This window comes from Orcinus orca, chromosome 7 (assembly GCF_937001465.1).
Source record: "Orcinus orca chromosome 7, mOrcOrc1.1, whole genome shotgun sequence".
In the NCBI taxonomy this organism is placed as follows: Eukaryota; Metazoa; Chordata; class Mammalia; order Artiodactyla; family Delphinidae; genus Orcinus; species Orcinus orca.
In genome coordinates, this window is record NC_064565.1 from 6,225,160 (window position 1) to 6,247,691 (window position 22,532).

General features: G+C 37.5%; 1 protein-coding gene across 8 annotated transcripts in view; it reads right to left on the reverse strand.

The window, feature by feature from the left end:
* The window catches only part of EPB41L5 (erythrocyte membrane protein band 4.1 like 5), a 146,980-nt gene that overhangs the window by 104,647 nt on the left and 19,801 nt on the right, over nt 1-22,532 (reverse strand). For all 8 annotated transcript variants that reach the window (XM_033400236.2, XM_033400237.2, XM_033400234.2 and 5 more), the window contains 4 exons: nt 3,259-3,301; nt 2,210-2,288; nt 1,211-1,255; nt 996-1,048 (listed from right to left, as the gene is read on the reverse strand). In XM_033400236.2, coding sequence (XP_033256127.1) covers nt 996-1,048; nt 1,211-1,255; nt 2,210-2,288; nt 3,259-3,301 — 220 coding nt within the window. The remainder of the gene's footprint in view (nt 1-995; nt 1,049-1,210; nt 1,256-2,209; nt 2,289-3,258; nt 3,302-22,532) is intronic.

Here is a 22,532-nt window from a genome sequence, read left to right on the forward strand (position 1 = left end):
GCGTGATCATTACAGTGCTAGAGGCACAACACTTCCAAACTACTATCTATTTGACTTTCCAGCAGATGAGAAAACGAGTTTTAGTTTGTAGACAGACTACAATTTACACTAGCGGCAAATTTTTGAAGTACAGAAATTTCCTTCAGTCACCAATCCCTCTATCGACAGAAAAATATGCTTTCTAAAATAGGAGAAGTACAAAATAAGCAAAATAATAGGTTTACCATAAAACATGAAAATTTAGTCTCATTATTATCCACACAATGGAAAATAAATACTGCTGATCTTAGACAGACTGGGGATAATATGGAATCACCCCAAAAAAGCATAAAATTATTAATGTCTTAATAATCATTAAATATTGCTTTTATTCTAGTATATACGGATACTCCCGTCAGGATATTTCTTTCCCTTTTGTGAACAAGGACTGAAGATTATTATTTTCCCAAAACATCAATTTTTCAGAAGAGAATACCTAAGTTCAACAAATATTTGATCAGTGTAACAAGGTACAAAAGGGTAAGTTTTTCATTAATCTCACTGACTGGAAAACGCTTTTTAAAAAATTCTTAAAATAACCATCAGGAACTTTTAAATACATGCTAAGTATTTCTTTCATGGATTTATTTTTAAGGATAAGACTAAAGAAAGCAAACCAGGTGGTACAGCAACAATTTGCTCATATATCCCTGCATTCTTTTTGAAGGAAAAAAATTAGCTGAGGATCCAACTAAAACAGATATTGAATTATCAAGTAGACTGCAATTTCTGTTTGAAAACACTATTAGATGGAAAGGGAGCGAGTAAAGACAAAGGGAAGAAAAAGAAGGCAATATCTAAAAGGAGGGAAAGGCAGAGCTGGGTCCTGATACACGTTTACACAAACCGTGGTTGTTCTTTTCTCACACACCACTTTGAATTTCTTGAAATTCCTCAAATGCACACAAAGAAGAATTATGCTTCACTCTTAACAGGCAACATAAAAAACTGCTTACCCTGCAAGTTATAAGCTGCCAACTGAACCGCTGTATCAAAAGGACACTCCAATCTGAGAGCAGAACACAAATGTGTTAAACACGCCAGTGTCATGACCTTTGTTTTACGATAAATGGAAATAAGACATACTTTGACCATTTCTTTTTCATAATTAACTAAGAACTTATTTTTCAACTACTCAAGAAAATGTGGTTTACCTTAAACTAATACTCACTTTCCACTGAGAATATCTTGTTTTAATTGAAGAACAAATAAGTACCTAAGAAAAATAAAAGGCACAAATTTAACTAAACAGATCAATCTACCATGAAAAATAATCCTGCTCTTCTAATCTGAGAAGAAACATTCTTAATTACAAAACTTTACCCACAATAAAGTCTGTAAAGGAAAAAAGAATATGAAACAAGGGGCACTCAGTGTCAGGAGGATGGGCCAGAGTACAGGGTAGCCCCTCAAAAGAAAAGGTTTAGCAAATTACTGCGAATGAGCTCTGTGATCTGCTTCACCGTGATGACACAGCCACCTCATATGTAAAACGATACGGCAATGTACGCATGGGTAAGAGCTCTAATCTTGTCCACTAGCAGAGTGTTCAAGAGGAACGCCTTCTAAAGGGACTCAGCAATTCAATTTTTTACTTAATAAAAATAGTATGTGTGCATGGTCATAGATATGCAATACAGAGTCCATGAATAAATACTGAGGCAAGACAAAATAAAAATAAATGTTTGTAACTTACTTAAAGTTACTGAAAACTATTCAAGCAAAATCAGGATTCAACATTTTTCAATAATCAATGGCATTTCAATAAAGAAAGTCAGGAGCCAACTTGAAACAACTCTCAGTGGCCGAAAATAGATCATTTTGAACATCAATAGACACAATATGATAATGTACTGAAGCACATCAGTCCTATTTAAAATTCATGAGTTGACAACGATACTTAAAAACAGAACTCACTGGTTACGTTTGCTTGATGCTAGAGAACCAACTGTTTGTTTTGAAAACTGGTAAGTAAAGGAAAACATTCTACACTTAAAAAAATACTGCCCCAAATGAAATTATCTTGTCTGGTATCTTGTTACCAGGGGCAAAGTATCCATTTCACTAGCTGTCTGTACACTGGAAGGAACTGTAAAGGCAACCTCCCGACATCTTTAGCCAGCCTGACCAAAACTTTAGGCTCGTACACAGCTCCAGACATTGGGCTTACCGGGTTCGTTCTTCACGAAGATTATTTGGTTCTGAGGAATAAAACTTAACTCGAAGATGCAGACAATACGGTGAACCAACTGCCAGCAAAAGAAAAAAAAGGGAGTGTAACTTTTTCAATATGGTTATTTAAATAAGTAAGGATTTTCAGTCAGTAAATCTGTCAAAAATCTACTGAAGTGGACAGAAGGTAACAGATTATTGTGGCAATAATTCAGGTTCCACTGTGGGCCCAATGAGGCCTAACACAATCAACAGACGTTGTAAGTATACCAGCCACCATGTAGCAGTGTCACATCATATCTGTCCTCCCAGGAACAGACAGCTCCAGATTAAGTCTAATAGTTCAGGGCCAAATACGCTGAATGAAAAAGTCTTGACTATGCACTCTGACAGCCCTAAAAACCTGCCGAGCTCTGTTTCTCAAGAGCAAGGAGGGACGCCTGTTATTAACTGCGTGTGGCAAGTCCGCCCACATCCTTTCCAATCCACTTCACCAACCTCGACATTCTCAGAAGCCCCATTACTTTGTAAAAAGAGTTGAGGTGCCCTAAAAATCTCTGTTACTACAGAAAACATGATGGATTACGGACTGGACACTGGTATTGTCCCCTGACTATCGCTAGGAACAATACTGACATTTTATGTGAATGACTTCTTTTCATTATTCTTAATTAAAAAAAAAAGTTACAGCCTTAAATTCTCAAAATATTTTCTAGAGCAGGGCAGACACCAAACAGAAAAATTCCAATATAAGTAATTACTAAAGAAAAGTTAAGCATCTCATGGGAACTCACATCTCATTTCCAAACTGCAAGCCTTTCTCCTGGAAACAAACTGTAAGGCACTTGAATCTAGATTACCATCAACCCTATATAATTTACAGGGTGGGTCAGTATATTGGATTGAAATTATTTTTAGAAAGTGGAGATGCTAAGAAACTCATTGGAAACATGATTTCTTATGTCCCTACGACGAGAAATCAGTTTCTAACATACAATTATATATAATTCGATTTCCAATTTTTTTCACAATTTTTTCAACACTTACTTTTTACTTGCTTTTTGATGCTTTTTGTACCATCCAACCAATGCTGAAAACAAAAACAAAAAGTTAGCTCTTAAGCAGATGAGAGAACTTAACATTTTAATCACGAAAAGTTAATTTTCATCATGCTTTTGCTGATAACGATACAGAAATATTTCACAAGAGAAAAACAAATGTGAGACTGAAAACTGGAGAGCAGGGGAGTGTTAATCTGGCCAGAATCCACAGCAAGCTTATGACACATATAAACAACAACAACAAAAAACCCTAAAACCAGATATATGACTTCTTAAACCATCTCCTCTGCTCTCTCAGTAACAAGGATGATATTCTAAATTTTGCCCTCAGTTTTTCTCACTGTTCCCCAAAAGATGACCCTTTCAAAACTGATAAAATTAAAAGTATCCTCATATTCTAGTACTTGGTTCATTCTTGTAATAAAAATGTGAGATTTATTAACAGATCATAACCACAAATTAGGTGAAATAACAATGTCACTTATGTTTTACAAAATAGGTACTACTCAGAGTAGTAGTCTCTGAAAGAGCTTACACAATAAAATTAGATCTCTCTCATAACTAAGGCCCTATCTATTAAATAAGCAGTCTTTGCTCCTCTGCTTTACAAATAAAAAAAGGTAACATTGTGATTAGCAGACTTCTGGTTTCAACAGTAACAGCCTTTTCTGACTTCTGTAACCTCTTCACTCTGAAATGCCCAAAACACAAACAGACCTAAGAACCGATTCCAGAGACTTACACTGATAAACCACTCCCAGCTCACTTCTCACTATTAATCCCTTTACACCAAGTCCTAACAGGGACAGGACGCACTCATCGCACTAAGATACACATGACTGTGTTCTCTTCAGCATGCTTACAATTCCAAGCACCCTAACCCAAAGGAGTGCTCTTGTGCTACAGCTCACAGAGCTAAGGAATCCAGTCTCAGAAACCCAGACAGGCAAAGTGTGGGTAAACAAGGCTGCATTGTTAACAGACTTGTAACCATTTGCTTTTCTTGCCAATTATTTGCCTAGCCTCTTCTCTCCATTCTCTGCCAAGATCCAAAAGTGAAATTCACAGAACTACCAGTGTGCCAGCAAAGTACCTCTGCGTGTGGACACAAGATGGTCAGTAAACATTTCCAAAGGCAATTAAATACAGTGCAGTATCTCCTCTGGATTCCAAGTGTGCAGGCTACTCAGTCAGCCATCTCTCATCTTTCAATAAATGCAGTCGGACATCTACTTTTAAGCATATTTTAATCTGGCAACTGTTCAGTTTTACACATCTTTCCATTAATACAATGTTTGGCCAGCCACTAGGCAGAACATAATTCAATCTATCAGCTGGAAAGAGTTCAACTAGGACAGTGAAAAGTTCACCCATCATTGCCAAGCCCAGGAATCTACTATACAAAAACCCCAGACTTAGTTGTGCAAAATACCTACTACAGCCTAATGCCAATCACAGACTAGGTATGAGATAAATTTTGCTTATATGCCCTAGATTGTTTTCTCCCCACAACCATGGATCTGGGAGTTGCCCTATCTTCAGGCTTCATCTATTATACTGCAGTGAATTCGGAAGTGAATGCTGGTCACCCAGGCATCTCATGCAGCCACAGTTAGGGAGACTCTCATTCACCATAATGAACACAAATGAGCACACACCTTCTGAGAGGCAATCTGACTATGCCTTTAAAATAACTATGTGCCTTTGACTCAGCAGTTCTGCATCTAGAAACCATTATGGATGATTTAACCCACAAGGAATTATATCAGAGAAAAGAAAGAAATCTGTATATCCAGCAATAATGAACTGGTTAAATAAAGTATTTCAACATTATAGAACTGTGCAACAATGAAAAATAATGAAAGTAAAAGTAGTTAAGAATCTGGAAAATTATTTATAGTATACTGTTAAAATTGTTTTTTTGTTTTTTGGGGTTTTTCTTTCTTATTTTTTAAATTTTTTGGCTGCATTGGGTCTTCGTTGTTGCGCACAGGCTTTCTGTAGTTGTGGCGAGCGGGGGCTGCTCTTCATTGCAGTGCGAGGGCTTCTCACTGCAGTGGCTTCTCTTGTTGCGGAGCATGGGCTGTAGGTGCACGGGCTTCAGTAGTTGTGGCATGTGGGCTCAGCAGTTGTGGCTCGTCAGCTTAGTTGCTCCGTGGCACGTGGGATCTTCCCGGACCAAGCCTCAAAACTGTGTCCCCTTCACGGGCAGGTGGATTCTTAACCACTGCACCACCAGGGAAGTCCCATTAAAATTGTTAAAGGCAAATTACAACATATTATAAATTGTTTTTTCAAACTGTACAAATTTGTACATTTTGATCCTTGAACAAAGGGGCTGAACTTTGCAGGTCCACTGATACATGGATTTTTTTCACTAAAACATGCACTACAGCACCACACAATCCTCAGTTGGTTGAATTCACAGATGCAGAACCTCAGATATAGAAGGCCAACTATAGAAGTTATACGCTGATTTTCAACTGCATCCCTAACCCCACACTGGTCATGGGTCCACTGTACATAAAAGCATGCCTTTTGGGCTTCCCTGGTGGCGCAATGGTTAAGAATCTGCCTGCCAATGCAGGGGACACAGGTTCAAGCCCTGGCCTGGGAAGATCCCACATGCCATGGAGCAACTAAGCCCATGTGCCACAACTACTGAGCCCACGTGCGACAACTACTGAGCCCAGGCGCCTAGAGCCCGTGCTCCGCAACAAGAGAAGCCATCACAATGAGAAGCCCGCGCACCACACCGAAGAGTAGCCCCCGCTCGCAACTAGAGAAAGCCCGCGCACAGCAATGAAGACCCAACACAGCCAAAAATTAATTAATTAATTTTTAAAAATGCCTTTTCTTTTGGACTGAGGCAATCTATTACAAAGCAGTAAGAGATGGTACAGCTAGGTGGCTGAGACTGCTGGTGATCATTTTTCTTTGTGTTTTCCTGTATTTTCAACTTAGTCTACAACAAGCACACTCTTACTTAAAACAATAATCATGGACCCCCTTATTTTAATATTTCATATGAGTAATATATTCATGTGGCTTAATGTTTTGGTAATATTAAAAGGTATATGGTCAACAGTCCCTCCAACCCCTGCAATACCAACTTCTATCATCATATGCACCACTCCCCACCCACCAAGATATTTACTGGTTTCTGATTCCTTCCAGAGTTTCTTCAAACAAAGAAAAGAAAAAAATTGTGTGTGTTGGTAAAGAGTAAAGAAATTAATAATGGGCTGAAAATCAACAGGCTAAATATAAATTTTGACAGAATAAATTTAAGGGATATTGAGAAGGAAACATTAATATAAGACAGACCAATACTATTTCAATAACAACTTAGTCTTTCTTAGACAGTTGTAACAAATTTCTTCCAGTTTAAGAACATTTAGGGCCAGTCTCATAAATGGACCTTTAATCTCTACTTTGTGCCCTAATGCTCTAAGAAGCACATTAAACATACAATCATCCTGGTGAGACAAAGGATCAGAGTTTTCTTCCAAGCAGGCATTTTAGTCTCTTTTCTACCTGCATGTAATAGCTTCTACACTCCGCACTCCCTTAAGACAACCCAAAACTCAGATAAAGCATCAAGCACAGTTTAAAGTAAAATTTAGGAGCTGGGGGAATTCCTGGTGACGTTCTGGGAAAGGTCTGAGTTCATGTTTGCATATCCTCTAGTCTGTTTTCTTTCATCTCCTCCACATTCCAAGCCCAGGGACTGGAAAATTCAGAGCTCAGAGACAGGCACTGATAGTATTTTCCTTGAATCTTTAGGAGTTGAGTTTAAATTACAGCAGAAGATAAAAGTGAGAGCATGCAGACATAGACTCCTGGATGCACAGTGTGGAACTAATATGGCTCTCTTTCCTCATGGACATTAAAAAGGAAACAAACTCCCTTCTAATTTCCTAAAGTTTGGTTGATAAAATTAGAATTCAAAGGATATGGGAAGCTACATTTCTTTCCATCCTATTGAGCTAGGCATGAAAGAACAATTACTTACTTGTGTGTCTTAAAATATACATAATAATCACAAACATAACAACAGGTATTACTAAACTAAACAAAGAATCACCTAGGGAGCTTCCAAAACACGAATAAACACACACCCTTATCCAGGCCCTATAGCCAGTCTGTAAACAGCTCTTCAAATGAATGATTTCTGACTTCTAATGCCCACATGACTCCACTGCTTCTGCTCAAAGAGCAAAGAGCTTATGGCAGACAAATGTTAACCATCCTTCCAAACAACTGCCTCTGCAAAAAATATTTCTCCTGTGAGGAGTAGAGGCTCATGCTCTGCATTAAAGGATTATTTTAAAGCAAATTTTAACACTTTAAACAATTAACAAATGTTAAAAATCAATGAATGCCATGAAAACAGAAGATCAATCTAACTGAAAACACTTCAATTTACTCTAGGTTCCATTATAAATTCTACCTGGCTGATTACTTTCTTGGCGTTAAGTCTGTGTTATAAGACATTCCAAATGAAGCCTTAGATGAGCCATTAAAATATATTTTCCACTGTATCTTTCTGTGTGTTATTAGTATGCCTTCTTAGGACTCTTAAAGTCAAATTTAAAATGGAAATGTAGATGAGTTAGGTAGCTTATACATTCACTCTCTGGAAATACAGCACATAATCTATTTTGGAAATACACTTTTTTGAAAAAAAAATACATGTGCAAATATATGTGCCTGTGTGCGTGTCACAATATAGAATACATACATATGTATATTTAACATATAGGTTATTTCTATATATTTTTCACTCCCCACTACTTTATCGACCCTATTGTTTGTGTTAAGTTCTCAGTAACAATCCAAAAATCCAAATCAGCTGCCAACAGTGATCATTTCACCTCCTTCTTTCCAACGTTTATAACTCCTATAACTGCATTTGCTGTTACTTCTGTTATGAAATTTAATAGCAGTGGTAATAAGGGGCATCTCTGTCTCCTGCCTGTCTGTAGTAGGAATGCTTCTGTTGTTTGTTTCTCTATTAATGTAAAGTTGTTTGTCTGTTGTACTTTAATCACCAAAAATCTGTACAGAAGTTGAGCAAAGCCCTTGAGCAACTACCAGGTCTGTTCTCACAGGTGCCGCCTGCTGGGCCACCTGTCTGACGAACACCTACCATCACCCTGGAGACGGGCGCAGCTTCCAAAACTAGGCTAGATCTACGCAGGGAGAAGGGAGGTCAATTCTGTACAGGCCAAAGTCCATGAGGTTTATTCAAGGGGTTCTGGGGCCAGGAAGAGGCTCCAAAGGTCACCGAACCCACACGAAAGGAAGTCGAGAGTGGAGTATTATCTGCCCAACCTCAGATGAGGCAAACAGAGCTCACCACATCACACCCGCAGTGCCAGGAACAAGGCCTGCCCCTTCCCCTGGCTCAGGGATCTAGGACCCGCCACAGAGGGTCCACTCTTGCTGTCTCCAGCTGTGCACTTGCACAGTATTTCCCCAGTGTTCCACCAGACGACTAAAATGTTGTCTACCTCTCAGCTTTGGATTCAACATCTCCATTTCCATCTGCACTCAGTGTTGTCTAAACTAAATGCCATAAACTTCAAGTAATCAAGTTACTTCTCTTACCTTCTTCTGTGGTAGAGATTTGAGTGTCAATCTTTTCTGAATGTAGTTTCACTTAAGTGTATGATGAAGCAGTTAACAGCATAAATGAAGGGTTAGGTAGCCTGCTCAGAAGTGCCACACATCAGACTTATATTCTACTGCCAAGAGCAAGTCACGTGGTCAAAACCTAGCACCAACTAAGCAAGAAAGTATCATCCTCTTCACAGCAAGGGCAGGAGACGATCCCACGATATACAATACAACATCTGATGAATTATAATGACTGATATTGAATCATCCATGCATTTCTGAGAATAAACTCCACCTGATCATAATGTATTATTTATACTTTTAATAGGCTGCTGAACATAGTGTGCTGGTATTTTATTTAGGATTTTTTACATAAAGAACAAGGGAAGTTTAATATATCAATATATATACATATATATGTATATATATAATGAACCAATACAAGCTATCAAACTGATTTAAGGAAAAGGCAAAAAATAATTACTATTGTGTTTTTTCCTTCTTTTCCGAGTATTATGAGAAATGCTACCTATGTTTCCCTTTACTGAACATCAGTGTCTACAATCTAGGTGACTCATTCTTTTTTAAAAACTTGATTGGGCCAGTTAAAATTCTAAGCTCTAAATATGAAGTTTGAGAAACTTCATTAACCAGAGGTCACAAACGTATAGATAGATCAGAGGATTAAATCTTGGCCAAAACATATTTTGTTTGGTCCATACTATATTTTTCAAATTCTTTAAAAAATTTTTTATTATGAAATGTTCACAGGAAGCTGCAAGAGGTCCTATCTTCCCCTTCATCCCCCAGTGCTCACATCTTACACAATTATAGTACAATATTAAAATCAGGAGACTCACGTTGGTACAACGTGCATACACAGTTCTATGTCACTTCATCACACAGCTAGAGTCCTCAACTGATGCCACAACCAAGATAAAGAAACATTCCACTAGCACCAAGAGCTCTCAGGTAATACTCCTCTACAGACACACCTCTCCCACCTTCAACATCCCTAAACCTCAGCAACCGTTAATTTGATCTCTCTCTCTCTAATTCTGTTGAGAGTGTTACATAAATGGAAGTATACAGCATATGACCTTTTGAGATTGGCTGTTTTTATTCAACGTAATGCCCTTGAAACCCATCCAAGTTGTGTGTGTCAACAGATTTTTGTTTTCTATTGCTGAGTAGTATTCCAAAGTATGAATGTGTCACAGTTGGTTTAATCATTAACCTACTGTAGGACACTGGTTTTTTTCAAGTTTTTTGCTATTACTAATAAAGTCACGAACAATCATGCACAGGTTTTTGTGAAGACATAAGTCTTCATTTCTCTAGGATAAATGACCATATATAGGATTGCTGAGTCACATGCAAATGTAAGTTTGGCTTTTTTAAGAAGCTGCCAGACTATTTTTCATGGCAGCTGAACCGTTCTGACGCTCCCCAAAGCAGTGTATGAGAGATCCAGTTGCCCCACATCCTCCCCAGCATTTGGAGTTGTCACGATGTTTTATTTCAGCTGTTCTCACAGGTGTACCGTGATGACAGCTCACCAAGGTCTTATTTTGCATTTCCCTGATGTCTAGGGATGTTGAACTTTTTTGTGTGTGTTTACTTGCCATCTGTATATCCTCTTTGGTGGAATGTCTCTTCATGTCTTTGGTTCACTTTTCTAACTGGATTATTTGTTTTCTAAATGTTGAGTTTAGGAGTTCTTTATATACACTAGATATGAGTTCTTTGTCAGATATGTGGTTTGCGAATATTTTCTCCCCATCTATAGCTTGGCTTTTGATCCTTTTAAGAGGGCCTTTCCCAGAGCAAAACGTTGTAATTTTTATAAAATTCATCTTATCGGTTTTTAAAAAATGGATCATGTTTTTGGTGTCACGTCTCATAAATCTTCTCCAATCCTAGGTCTCAAAGATTTTCTGCTATGTATTTCTAAGTTTATAGTTTTACATCTTATGTTTACATACACCATCTATTTTTGAGTTAATTTTTGTATAGGTATGAGGTTTAGGCCAGGGTTCATTTTTTCACCTGATATCCAGTTGATCCAGCACCATTATTAACACTACTCTTCTTTCACTGAACTTCTCTGGAATCTTTGTCAAAAATCAGCTGGCCACAGCCATGCACAGCTTCTTCTGAGCTCCCCATTTTGTGCCACTGATCTGCATGTCTGAGGTTCTGCCAACGCCATGCGGTCCTGTTTACGGCAGTTGTAACTCTTCAAGTTGAGCAGAGCAAGTACTCTCACTACTTTTCTTTTTCGAAATGGTTTTTTAGCTATTCTAGAGCCTCTGCCTTTCCATATAAGTTTTAAAATAATTTTGTCTGTATCTACAAAGGATTTTCTGGAATTCTGATACAAACTGCATTAAATTTGTATATTAATTAGGGAAAAACAGATAACTTTGCCGAGTCTTCTAATCCATGCACACAGCATGTCTCTCAATTTATTTAGCTCTTTTTTGATTTCTTCCATCAGCCACTCTATTTTTAAAAATTTAACCACTGTTTTTAAAAAATGAAAGATTTATTCTAAAGATCTGGATTTCCAGCTTCTCTTGAAATACCTGAAGATCCAGCAATGCTATCTGGCAACAAATGGCTAGAGCTAGGTGGTACCTGCCCCTCTGCCTCCTTTTTGCAGGCAAAAGTGATACGCTCCCTACTTCACCACAATTCCTCTACCAATCAATGTGTCAGCTACAATTTATCACGGTGCTGTCTTTTTCTGTCTCTGTATCTATCAAAAATGAGAAAAGAAACCATACCAAGCATGTAGTATGATTCAAAAAAAGAGAAAAACCATACTTCTTCTTGGAAATAAATAACACTCCCATGTCTTTAATATGCATGCCATCTCGCTTCCCTTTTGTTCTCCTGATTCCTGTAGCTTTTTGATTTTAAGACTGAATATTATTCCTTCAAAATAAATCATACAAGGCTTCCCTGGTGGCGCAGTGGTTGAGAGTCCACCTGCCGATGCAGGGGACACGGGTTCGTGCCCCGTTCCGGGAGGATCCCGCATGCCGCAGAGCAGCTGGGCCCGTGAGGCATGGCCGCTGAGCCTGCGTGTCCGGAGCCTGTGCTCCGCAGCGGGAGAGGCCACAGCGGGGAGAGGCCCGCATACCGCAAAAAAAACAAAAACAAAAACAAAATAAATCATACATGTTCTCTAGCAAATCGTTATAGTTAATTCCAATTAACAATTCTGCAAATTCTTATTGTACTAACCTAAAACCACACAGTATCAAAAGAAGAATTCCTTCTTGCCTGGCTTAAGATATATTACTTCCATGCTGGAAAGTTCTATTGTACAAGAAAATTACCCCAAATCACCCTTTTTTAAAAAACCATTGATGTATACAGTTCTGCTGCCATAAGGCAACTCTTTACACATCCTGTTATTTCTATGAGAGAGTTTCCCAAAATCCTTCATCAAGAAGGAAGGATTCATTAAATTACCATAAAGTTTTTTGCAGAGTCATACAATGAGATTTAATAACAAGGTTTCACCAACAGTATAAAAGATAATAAATTTTCAAAAACAATATTATCATAAAGACTTGAAGAAAAAGCATGCAAATGAATACCATCATCTGTTTTTCCTTAAGCCACAGGTTGTTTATTTGCTAAAGAAGAGTTATTACTAAATAAGAGTCCATAGGTGGGCTTCTGGAATACCTGAATTACCGATACATGTGCACGGAATGTTATATGTATGTGCCTTTTTCTAGGGAAAGCATCCATAGATTTTGTCATCATAACTCAAGGTTTAAGATCACTGGACTATATAAAATGATACTAAATTAAGTTTAGATTTGAAAATAGAAACAGGGCAGTATTGTGCAGTCAACTAAAAACAAGGGTAACCATATATCCTAGTATGCCAGAATAATCCTGGTTTAGGCCTACTATCCCAACCTCTCCATCCAGTAAGTCCACCTCTGGCACTCTACAGTGGCCTGGTTTAAAAAGTGAAGAAACAAACAGAAAATTTGAATATAACTATAACAAGTAAAGAGATTGAGTCACTAATCAAAAAACTTCCCAGAAAAGCCCAGGCCCCAGATGGCTTCACTGGTGAATTCTACCAAGTGTTGAAATAAGAATGAACACCAATCCTTCGTGAGAGCTTCCAAAAAATAGACGAGAGAAGACTTTCCAATTCATTCTGAATGAAACCAGACAAAGATATTGCAAGGGGGAAAAAACAAAAAAAACTATAGACCAATATTCCTTATGAATATGGACTTCAAAATCCTCAACAAAATCAAATCAAGCAACATATATAAAGGATTATATGCCATGACCAAGTGAAATTTATCCCAGAAATGCAAGAAAGGTTCAACACACCAACAAAAATGTCAATGTAATACATCATATTAACAGAATATAGGAAATATACCATATGATCTCAATAGATGCAGAAAAAGCATTTAACAAAACCCAACACCCTTTCTCGATAAAAACATACAAATAGGAATAGAAGAGACCTTCTTCAAAATGATAAAGGGCACCTATAAAACTCCCACAGGTAACATCATACTTGATTGGTGAAAGACTTAACGCTTTTCCCCTAAGATCAAGAATAAGACAAGAGGGGCTTCCCTGGTGGCGCAGTGGTTGAGAGTCCGCCTGCCGATGCAGGGGACACAGGTTCGTGCCCCGGTCTGGGAGGATCCCACATGCCGCAGAGCGGCTGGGCCCGTGAGCCATGGCCACTGAGCATGCGCGTCTGGAGCCTGTGCTCCGCAGCGGGAGAGGCCACAACAGTGAGAGGCCCACGTACTGCAAAAAAAAAAAAAAAAAAAAAAAAAAAAAAAGAATAAGACAAGAATGTCCACCTTTACCACTTCTATTCAACATTTTGGTAAAGGTTCTAGACAGGGCACTTAGGCAAGAAAAAGAGATAAAAGAAAAAGAAATAAAAGGCATTCAGATTCAAAAGGAAGAAGTAAAACTTACCTCTTTTTGCCGATGACATGATCTTATACATAAAACACATAAAAACGAATACATAAGTTCAGCAAGGTTGCAAGATACAAGATACATATGTGAAAATGAATTCTATATACTAGAATCCAAACAAAATACAAAAATGATATCAAGAAAATCACATATTACAATAGCATCAAAGGAATAAGAGTAAGTTTAACCAAGAAGGTGAAAGACATGTAAACTGAAACTTTAAGAAATATAAAGACCTAATACATGGAAAGACATTCCGTGGTCATGTATAATACTTAACATTGTTAAGATGATGATACTTCCCAAATGGATATACAGATTCAATGCAACTCTGGTCAAAACTCCAATTGCCTGATTCACAGAAAGATAGACAAGATGAAAAGGCAGAGGGCTATGTACCAGATGAAGGAACAAGATAAAACCCCAGAAAAACAACTAACTGAAGTGGAGATAGGCAACCTTCCAGAAAAAGAATAAAGAATAATGATAGCGAAGAGGATCCAGGACCTCGGAAAAAGAATGGAGGCAAAGATCGAGAAGATGCAAGAAATATTTAACAATGACCTAGAAGAATTAAGGAACAAACAAACAGAGATGAACAATACAATAACTGAAATGAAAACTACATTAGAAGAAATCAATAGCAGGATAACTGAGGCAAAAGAACAGATAAGTGACCTGGAAGACAGAATGGTGGAATTCACTGCTGCAGAACAGAATAAAGAAAAAAGAATGAAAAGAAATGAAGACAGCCTAAGAGACCTCTGCGACAACATTAAACGCAACAACATTCGCATTATAGGGGTCCCAGAAGAGGAAGAGAGAGAGAAAGGACTCCAGAAAATATGTGAAGAGATTATAGTTGAAAACTTCCCTAACATGGGAAAGGAAACAGCCACCCAAGTCCAGGAAGTGCAGAGAGTCCCATACGGGATAAACCCAAGGAGAAACACGCCAAGACACACAGTAATCAAACTGGCAAAAATTAAAGACGAATAAAAATTATTGAAAGCAGCAAGGGAAAAACCACAAGTAATATACAAGGGAACTCCCATAAGGCTAACAGCTGATTTCGCAGCAGAAACTCTACAAGCCAGAAGGAAGTGGCAAGATATACTTAACGTGATGAAAGAGAAGAACCTACAACCAAGATTACTCTACCCAGCAAGGATCTCATTCAGATTCCATGGAGAAATCTAAAGCTTTACAGAAAAGCAAAAGCTAAGAGAATTCAGCACCACCAAACCAGCTGTACAACAAATGCTAAAGGAACTTCTCTAAGTGGGAAACACAAGAGGCGAAAAGGACCTACAAAAACAAACCCAAAACAATTAAGAAAATGGTAATAGGAACATACATATCGATAATTACCTTAAACGTGAATGGATTAAATGCTCCAACCAGAAGACAGAGGCTTGCTGACTGGATACAAAAACAAGAGCCATATAAATGCTGCTTACAAGAGACCCACTTCAGACCTAGGGACACATAAAGACTGAAAGTGAGGGGATGGAAAAAGACATTCCATGCAAATGGAAATCAAAAGAAAGCTGGAGTAGCAATACTCATATCAGATAAAATAGACTTTTAAAAAAAGAATGTTACAAAACACAAGGAGGACACTACATAATGATCAAGGGATCAATCCAAGAAGAAGATATAACAATTATAAATATATATGCACCTCAATACATAAGGCAACTGCTAACAGCTATAAAAAAGGAAATCGACAGTAACACAATAATAGTGGAGGACTTTAATACCTCACTTACACCAATAAACAGATCATCCAAACAGAAAATTAATAAGGAAACACAAGCTATAAATGACACAACAGACCAGATAGATTTAATTGATTATATAAGACATTCCATCCAAAAATGGCAGATTACACTTTCTTCCCAAGTGTACATGGAACATTCTCCAGGATAGATCACATCTTGGGTCACAAATCAAGCCTCAGTAAATTTAAGAAAATTGAAATCATATCAAGCATCTTTTCTGACCACAATGCTATGAGATTAAAAATGAATTACAGGAAAAAAAAAGTAAAAGCCACACACACATGGAGGCTAAACAATACGTTACTAAATAACCAAGAGATCACTGAAGAAATCAAAGAGGAAATCAAAAAATACCTAGAGACAAATGACAATGAAAACACGACGACCAAAACCTACGAGATGCAGCAAAGGCAGTTCTAAGAGGGAAGTTTATAGCAATATTATCCTAACTCAAGAAACGAGAAAAATCTCAAATAAACAGTCTAACTTTACACCTAAAGGAACTAGAGAAAGAACAAACAAAACCCAAGGTTCACAGAATGAAAGAAATCATAAAGATCAGATCAGAAATAAATGAAATAGAAACAAAGAAAACAATACCAGAGATCAATAAAACTAAAAGCTGGTTCTTGGAGAAGATAAACAAAACTGATAAACCATTAGCCAAACTCATCAAGAGGGAAGAGGACTCAAATCAATAAAATTAGAAATGAAAAAGGAGAAGTTAAAACAGACACCACAGAAATACAAAGCATCCTAAGAGACTACTACAAGCAACTCTATGCCAAAAAAATGGACAACCTGGAAGAAATGGACAAATTCTTAGAAAGGTATAACTTTCTGAGACTGAACCAGGAAGAAATAGAAAATATAAACAGACCAATCACAAGTAATTAAATTGAAACTGTGATTAAAAATCTTCCAAGAAACAAAAGTCCAGGACCAGATGGCTTCTTCACAGGCGAATTCTATCAAACATTTAGAGAAGAGCTAACAACCATCCTTCTCAAACTCTTCCAAAAATCTGCAGAGGAACGAACACTCCCAAACTCATTCTATGAGGCCACCATCACCCTGATACCAAAACCAAAGAAAGATACTACAAAAAAAGAAAATTACGGACCAATATCACTGATGAATATAGATGCAAAAATCCTCAACAAAGTATTAGCAAACAGAATCCAACAACACATTAAAAAGATCATACACCATGATCAAGTGGGGTTTATCCCAGGGATGCAAGGATTCTTCAGTATATGCAAATCAATCAATGTAATACACCATATTAACGAACTGAAGAAGAAAAACCATATGATCATCTCAATAGATGCAGAAAAAGCTTTTGACAACATTCAACACCCACTTATGATAAAAACTCTCCAGAATGTGGGCACAGAGGGTACCTACCTCAACATAATAAAGGCCATATACGACAAACCCACAGCAAACATCATTCTCAATGGTGAAAAACTGAAAGCATTTTCTCTAAGATCAGGAATAAGACAAGGATGTCCACTCTCGCCACTTGTACTCAACATAGTTTTGGAAGTCCTAGCCACAGCAATCAGAGAAGAAAAAGAAATAAAAGGAATACAAATTAGAAAAGAAGAAGTAAAACTGTCGCTGTTTGCAGATGACATGATACTATACATAGAGAATCCTAAAGATGCCACCAGAAAACTACTAGGGCTAATCAATGAATTTGGTAAAGTTGCAGGATACAAAATTAATGCACAGAAATCTCTTGCATTCCTATACACTAATGATGAAAAATCTGAAAGAGAAATTAAGGAAACACTCCCATTTACCATCACAACAAAAAGAATAAAATACCTAGGAATAAACCTGCCTAGGGAGACAAAAGACCTGTATGCAGAATACTATAAGACAATGATGAAAGAAATTAAAGATGATACCAACAGATGGAGAGATATACCATGTTCTTGGATTGGAAGAATCAATATTGTGAAAAAGACTATACTACCCAAAGCAATCTACAGATTCAATGCAATCCCTACCAACAGCATTTCCTACAGAACCAGAACAAAAAAATCTTAAAATTCGTGTGGAGACACAAAAGACCCCGAATGGCCAAAGCAGTCTTCAGGGAAAAACAGCAGAGCTGGAGGAATCAGACTCCCTGACTTCAGACTATAGTACAAAGCTACAGTAATGAAGACAGTATGGCACTGGCACAAAAACAGAAATATAGATCAATGGAACAAGATAGAAAGCCCAGAGATAAACCCACGCACATATGGTCAACTAATCTATGACAAAGGAGGCAAGGATATAAAATGGAGAAAAGACAGGCTCTTCAATAAGTGGTGCTGGGAAAACTGGACAGATACATGCAAAAGAATGAAATTAGAACACTCCCTAACACCATACAGAAAAATAAACTCAAAATGGATTAGAGACCTAAATGTAAGACCGGACACTATAAAATTCTTAGAGGAAAACATAGGAAGAACACTCTTTGACATAAATCACAGCAAGATCTTTTTTGATCCACGTCCTAGAGTTATGCAAATAAAAACAAAAATAAACAAATGGGACCTAAAGAAACTTCAAAGCTTTTTGCAAAGCAAAGGAAACCATAAACAAGATGAAAAGACAACCCTCAGAATGGGAGAAAATATTTGCAAACGAATCAACAAAGGATTTATCTCCAAAATATATAAACAGCTCATGCAGCTCAATATTAAAAAAGCAAATAACCCAATCCAAAAATGGGCAGAAGACCTAGATAGATATTTCTCCAAAGAAGATATACAGATGGCCAAGAAGCACATGAAAAGCTGCTCAACATCACTAATTATTAGAGCAATGCAAATCAACACTACAATGAGGTATCACCTCACACCAGTCAGAATGGGCATCATCAGAAAATCTACAAAGAAGAAATGCTGGAGAGGGTGTGGAGAAAAGGGAACCCTCTTGCACTGTTGGTGGGAATGTAAATTGATACAGCCACTATGGAGAACAGTATGGAGGGTCCTTAAAAAAATAAAAATAGAACTACCATATGATCCAGCAATCCCACTACTGGTCATATACCCAGAGAAAACTATAATTCAAAAAGACACATGAACCCCAATGTTCACTGCAGCACTATTTCCAATAGCCAGGTCATGGAAGCAACCTAAATGCCTATCGACAATGAATGGATAAAGAAGATGTGGTACATATATGTGATGGAATATTACTCAGCCATAAAAAGGAATGAAATTGGGTCATTTGTTGAGACATGGATGGATCTAGAGACTGTCATAAAGAGTGAAGCATTTTCTCTTCTCAGAAAGAGAAAAACAAACATCATATATTAATGCATGTATGTGGAACCTAGAAAAATGGTACAGATGAACAGGTTTGCAGGGCAGAAATTGAGACACAGATGTAGAGAACAAACGTATGGACACCAAGGGGGGAAAGCAGCAGGGGGTGGGGGTGTGATGAATTGGGCGATTGGGATTGAGATGTATACGCTGACCTGTATAAAATTGATGACTAATAAGAACCTTCTGTATAAACAAACAAGCAAACAAAGAACTCCAATTGCCTTTTTTGCAGAAACAGGCAAGCTGATCCTAAAATGTATACGGAAATATGAGTAACTCAGAACAGCCAAAACAATCTTAAAACAGAAGAATGAAATTGAAGGACTCACACTTTCCAATTTCAAACTTACTACAAAGTTAAAATAATCAAGACAATGTGGTGCTGGCATAAGGATCGACATATAGATGAATGGAACAGAACAAAGAACCCAGAAATAAACCTGTGTATCTACTGACTTTCAGTAAGTGTGCCAAGACCATTCAATGCGGAAAGAATAATCTTTTCAACAAGTGGTGGTGCTAGGACCACTGGATATCTGCATGTAAAAGAATGAAGTTTGACCCCTACCTTACAGCATATACCAAAATTAACTCCAAATGCATAAAGAAGAAAACATGCCTAAATCTTTGTGACTATGGAATAGGCAATAGTTTAACTCTTACAACTCAACAATAAAAAGGAAATAACCCAATTTTAAAGTGGGTAAAGAATCTGAATAGACATTTCTCCAAAGAAGATATACAAATGGTCAATACACACATGAAAAGATGCTCACATCTTTTCCATTAGGGAAGTGCAAATCAATACCACAATGAGACCACTTCATACCAACTAGTTAGAATCAAAAAGAAGGGGAAATGTTGTGTTAGTGAGGATATGCAGAAATTGGAACCCTTATACACTGCAGATAGGAATGTGGAATGGTGCAGTCACTATGGAAAACAGTTTGGCAGTTCCTCAAAAAGTTATACAAGAAAGTTACCTTATGACCCAGTAATTCTACTCCTAGATACAGATCCGGAAGAACTGAGAATTATGTTCAACGCAAAAACTTGTACACAAATGTTCACAGCAGCATTATTCATAATAGCCAAAAATGAATAAACTTAAATGTCTATCAGTGAGTGAATAAAAATGTGGTATATCCCTACCGTGGAATATTACTCACCTATAAGGATCAAGCACTGACACGTACTACAACATGGAAGAACCTTAAAAACATTATGCCAAGTGCATTTCCAGACTCAAAGGCCACATATTACATAACTCCATTTGTATGAAATTCTCAAAACAGGCAAATCCATACAAACAAAAGATTAGCCCTTGCCAGGGGCTGTGGGGAGGAATGGGGAGTGACTGGTAAATAGTGAGCCTCTGGCTATAAATGACACTCTAGGGACAAGTGGCACAACTTGAATGGGGTCTGAGGATTAGATGGTGGTAATGTCACAATGATAACTTCCTGGTTTTGATGACTGTATTGAGTTATGCAGGAGAACATGCTTGTTTGTAGGAAATTCAGGGGTAATGGGACATCCTATCTGCAACTGTCTCTCAAATGGTTCCAGAAAAAGAGCTATGGAAACCACTTAGTTTACATAGATGATCTTGGCCCAAAATCCACATGATCTATCACGTTCATTATCTTCACCAACAAACTGAACTGTCGTAAAGCATCAATTTTGTTTAATTCTGGGGTTAAATCTGGCCACGCTCTGAATAACTGACACTCATCTCTATGTTCACTTATGTCACAAGACTGTTATGGAAGCAAGTGAGTCAGCACTTTAAGAATACCTAAAGTGCTATCTAGAGTTCATCTTCCATAGCTTTCATCCACCAATTATTGTTCTTCCAGCTCAATTCACAAAGAGTATTTTAGTGACGGCACAAGTAGAAACTGAAAAAAACGTAAGACTATGTAAATTTAATCTTAAATGCCTAGATTTCTGAGCATTGGGAGGGAGAAACTAAAACTAAAAAAAGTAGGGATTAAAAATTCTAATGCTGGCTTTACCAGACACTTGTTATGACCAGAAGAAAAGCACTATATGTGTATCGAATGAGAGGAAAAAATATGGGATCTAGTAATTCAGTAATTGCTGATTATTAGCAAAGAATAAGTATTGCAACTTAGGAATGGCTGCATGTCTGCTTCTTTCCACAATTACTTAAGTACTTTAAGAAATGGAAAGAAAGTACCTGAAACGTAACATTGGCACACTTCTACCTCTTTTCCCACACAACCCCTCAAAAAACAAGAGGCTGTGTGATTTCCCCCAAAATGATTTATTCTTTTCAGCTGGTTGTAAGACTTTAACTCCATTATTCTAGAGATGAGAGTTTAATGATATTCAACTCACCAGTTAACCAAGCCTTTATCAAACTAAGTAGCAGAGGAGAATTCAATTCAGTAAATGGTCTTGTGGGCTGTTACCACATGCTGGGTAACAGAGGTTAACTAAGACTCATTCCCTGCCCTTAGGGGGTTTCCTCTAATAGACAAGAAATAAGGTTCAAAAGAAGAATGAAAGACATGCCTCCTATACTAAATCTATTAAGCGATCAGAACTCTGAAACTATGGAAAACAGCTTTTCAAAATTTTTCAGGTTTATGGGTGCACACATATCCAGATTTTTTAAAAACAGAAAAATTCAATCACCCTGTTTTGTAACCCTTTTTATTTTTTCATCATTCATGTCAATTAGTATACTTAAAAATAACTGTTTTTAATGAGTTGCAGGTATTCCACTGTAAGGATGTATCAAAATTTACCTAACCAATACCCTGTAGCTAAATGCTCATGCTTATTTTTTTTTTTAATTGGGGATCAGGGGAAATCAAGAAAACAGCTGCAACTAACATTATTAACAGCTGTACACTTAGCTAAGATGCTCTATAAAACCATCCTAGGAGTTCATCTCCAAGACATGTGGGTTTATAAAGTATCTTACAGAGGTATTCCAGTTAATTTATCAATCATACCAAACGCCTCCCCACCACCGAAAACTCACTCCAAAACGAACTTGAGAATTCTTATTACGCAATATATTTGTCCTTATGGGTCGGGTCCTAAACACTGCAATTACTATGTCACTAAACACACACACACACACCATCACAAACTTCCAGAAAACAAGCCTTAAGGTCTTGATATCCTTCTCCCTGCTCCCTCCCTCTCCCGGCTACTGTGAATGCCCTACTCTAGGCCCTAATATTACTTTGATCCCCGAAGTGTGTGCACTGACTCTCCCTGACTTCGTTCTCTGCCCACTCCAAGCAATCCTACACAATATTCAGATGTAAAACTTCCTGAAGAAAAATATAACCTCCCTGCCTGAAAAATCCCTAATCCCAATTATTAGAGAATAGTGCCAATTTATTATTAACATTTTTGCTATTCAGTTTGGCCATGAATCCACCTTCCAATCTTAACTACTACTCTCTTGCAAATACCCTCCAGTCAAATCCTAGTAAAGTACTCAATTCTTTGAGAAGCCTCCAACTTCCTGCCCTATTACA